The following is a 1,189-nucleotide window of genomic DNA, read 5'->3' on the forward strand; positions in this document are numbered from 1 at the left end:
TTATGTAAAAAATGTTGAGAGTACTCATGACCTGGAATTGAAATTTTGAGAATACCTGTGACCTGGCAGAGTTCATACTATGGGCGGACTTATACTATGGTCCTTGGTCCACAGGCCATGTCGATCGACATCGTTTGAAATACATTGACTTATTACACCTTTTTCCCCACCAACCCCCCCCCCCCCTACCCCAGTTTCCCAATGCAAACAACCACTAAACAACATTGCGCGTGGTTGATATCCGGATGGGTAATGAATGTAATGATCTCAATCTTTTTATTTGAATTTCAGGGGCGGATCCAGATATCAGAGACTACAGTGGACGTAAACCTCGCCAATATCAAATCAGTCAGGATACCAGTGTATCAGCGGATACGTTTAGAAGTAAGTTACGAGTGGAGGACTTATACGAGATTTGTGTTTAGAGCAACACTACTGAACATACCTACCTACTTGGATGTCATTACACTAGGAAAAGCCCAAAAAAGACAATGGTCTCGAGTACAATCTTAGTTTACGAGTGATTTCTGATTAGCTACACTTTGATCCAGAGTTTCAACAAATCCCTGAAACATTCTGCCTGACTACAAAACGATTTGGCAGAATCATATCACCAACCAAACAAATTCCAAAATGCTCAGAATCTTGAAACAAGAAGAACGTCTATTATTGTTTAACCTGATTACCTTTAGAATGTGATGCTCTATTTTCTGACCATTCTCTGATTTATTTTTAGGACTTGTGGCCAGACAAACCCTGAGGCAAGTAATCTCGACGTTGTCCACCGAAGTTAATATTTGGCAGAATCATTTCACCAACTAAACAAATTCCAAAATGCTCAGAATCTAGAAACAAGAAGAACGTCTATTATTGTTTAACCCGATTACCTTTAGAATGTGATGCTCTTTTTTCTGACCATTCTCTGATTTATTTTTAGGACTTGTGGCCAGACAAACCCTGAGGCAAGTAATCTCGACGTTGTCCACCGAAGTTAAGCGTGGCGACATCTTGGACGGGTGACACTGGTGTCGCCCTATGGACGAATTTTCCCTTTTCTAATTGAAATGTTCAATCTTGTCTTGGCGTTTTGTTTAATACTTTTTAACTCTCTTGCCAATAATGTAGTTTGATTTGGAATAATAGAAGGGTCATGTGTAAATTCTGGCAGAGATTTTTTTTTTTTTTTAGT

At 39.3% G+C, this 1,189-nt stretch overlaps 1 protein-coding gene across 1 annotated transcript in view; it reads left to right on the top strand.

Annotated features, from left to right (window-relative positions):
* Positions 1-245: 245 nt before the first annotated feature.
* LOC103518687 overlaps positions 246-1,189 on the top strand; it is a gene marked incomplete at its 5' end in the record, with an annotated part of 5,029 nt that continues 4,085 nt past the window's right edge. Inside the window, 1 exon segment of the mRNA XM_008483766.3 lies at positions 246-384. Within this exon segment, the coding sequence (XP_008481988.2) occupies positions 246-384 (139 nt within the window).

This window comes from Diaphorina citri, unplaced genomic scaffold (genome assembly GCF_000475195.1).
Source record: "Diaphorina citri unplaced genomic scaffold, Diaci psyllid genome assembly version 1.1 scaffold2310, whole genome shotgun sequence".
Classification (NCBI taxonomy): domain Eukaryota; kingdom Metazoa; phylum Arthropoda; class Insecta; order Hemiptera; family Psyllidae; genus Diaphorina; species Diaphorina citri.